Genomic DNA, 1875 nt, shown 5'->3' with positions numbered 1-1875 from the left:
TGGAAAGATGGGCAGAGGCCTTGGTGTCAGGTTAAGATGATTAGACTTTATCTTAAGATAAGGGCATTAAACATTTTAAGGAGGTGTCCATGATCAGATTTTAGTTTTAGAAAGATTACTCTTTAATGTTAAAGGAGGAGTAAGATGATCAGCTTTTCTTTTTAGAAAGAGTCACTTGTCTATAAGGAGTTAAGGGAGGTCTAAAAGTATCTAAGGAGGGTACCATTGTAAGGTTTTTAGGACAGTGACAAGATGAGATATGCATTTGAAAAGAATCTCTCCTCTAGAAAGAGTTTTAAAAGGTATAAAGGGTTAATTCCCTGGCGACCGAGGGAGGGAACAGTGTCAAGGTGAGAGTCAAGACCTCCACCATGTCCTCCCTCTGCTTCATTTGCCAACGTTGCAGCCAGCCCCTGAAACTGAATCAGTCCATGGAGACCTCCCAAGAACCTGAAGCTTTGATGCTCATCCCAGCTCAGGGGGAGCCAGGAAAAACCCAGGAGGGAGACCCTCCTTCCAGGGAGGAGGCAGATTTTGAAAATCTACAGGAAGGTGCCTCGTACAGGACCCTTCCTGGCCTCCCTGGTGGCAGAACGTCCTGGGACAATCCTGACAGCTTCACCCTGCTTGGGAATTTGGGCTCCCTGAGAACTCTCAGTAACATCCAGAAGGCTGCAAGCGACATGTTTGACATCCTCTCTGGTGAAACAGATGTGGACCACCCCATGTGTGAGGACTGTACTGACAATCTTTTAGAGCAACTGGACGTCCAACTCACCATCACAGAATCTGAGATTCAGAGCTACAAACGCTGTTTGGAGACCAGGGAGTTCATAAGTGAGGAGAGGGAGTCGCTGCAGGAGAAGCTGAAGGGCCTGGAGCTGGAGGAAACGAGGCTGGTCCAGGAGCTGGAGGAGGTGGAAAAGAACCGAGAAAGAGCAGCAGCAGATCTCGAGGCAGCCCAGGCAGAGACTGAGATCCTGGACCAGCAAGAAAAGCAGTACCAGAAGGACTACAGTAAATTGAAATGGCAACAACTAGAACTACATGACGAGCTGAGTAGTGTGGAGAAGCGGCTATGGTACGCCCAGATCCAGTGGCACCAGCTGGAGAAAACCAGTATCTTTAATGCCACATTTGAGATCTGGCATGATGGCCCCTTAACTACCATCAATAACTTCAGGTTGGGCTGCCTCCCCACTGTCCCTGTGTGCTGGAATGAGATTAACATAGCCTGGGGACAGACAGCCTTGCTGCTCCTTGCCCTGTCCAATACAATTGGACTGGAGTTTCAGAGGTACCGACTCATCCCCTGTGGAAACCATTCCTATCTGAAGTCTTTAACAGATGACTGCATTGAGCTGCCATTGTTCTCTAATGGGAAGCGGAATGTTTTCTTGCATAACAAATTTGACCAGGCTATGATGGCTTTCCTGGACTGCATGCAGCAGTTCAAGGAACTGGCTGAGAAAGGTGGGTCAGGTCTCTGTTTGCCCTACAAGATTCATGTGAAGAAAGGCCTGATGGAAGACCCCGGAAGCAGTGGTGGATTCTACTCCATCAGAACCCACTTGAACACAGAGGAGGAGTGGACAAAAGCACTCAAGCTTATGCTTATAAATTTTGAGTGTAGTCTCACTTGGGTCTCCTTAAGATATTGTCAAAAATAACTTTTTTTCTATGAGAGAGAGATTTTTTTTTTTTGCTTTAAGATTTTATTTGTGAAATGTTATCAGATAAAATTTAAAACTGAAGAATATGTTTATAATTTAAAAAATGGATGGCCATACAGGCACTAATTTAAGATTATTGTCCAGAGCAAACCAAAAGACTTTGCTTTGTCCTCCCTCTCTCTTTCTTCCCAGACAAACATTC

At 45.7% G+C, this 1875-nt stretch overlaps 1 protein-coding gene across 1 annotated transcript; it reads left to right on the top strand.

Annotated features, from left to right (window-relative positions):
* Positions 1-371: 371 nt before the first annotated feature.
* BECN2 (beclin 2) lies at positions 372-1670 on the top strand (the record flags this gene model as incomplete). Its single annotated transcript, XM_082652281.1, has 1 exon — positions 372-1670. One exon carries the CDS (start codon positions 372-374, stop codon positions 1668-1670), a length of 1299 nt encoding a protein of 432 aa, XP_082508407.1.
* Positions 1671-1875: the final 205 nt, after the last annotated feature.

This window comes from Grampus griseus, assembly GCF_964374135.1.
Source record: "Grampus griseus genome assembly, chromosome: 1".
Lineage (NCBI taxonomy): Eukaryota > Metazoa > Chordata > Mammalia > Artiodactyla > Delphinidae > Grampus > Grampus griseus.
This window is presented reverse-complemented; position numbering and strand designations above follow the sequence as displayed.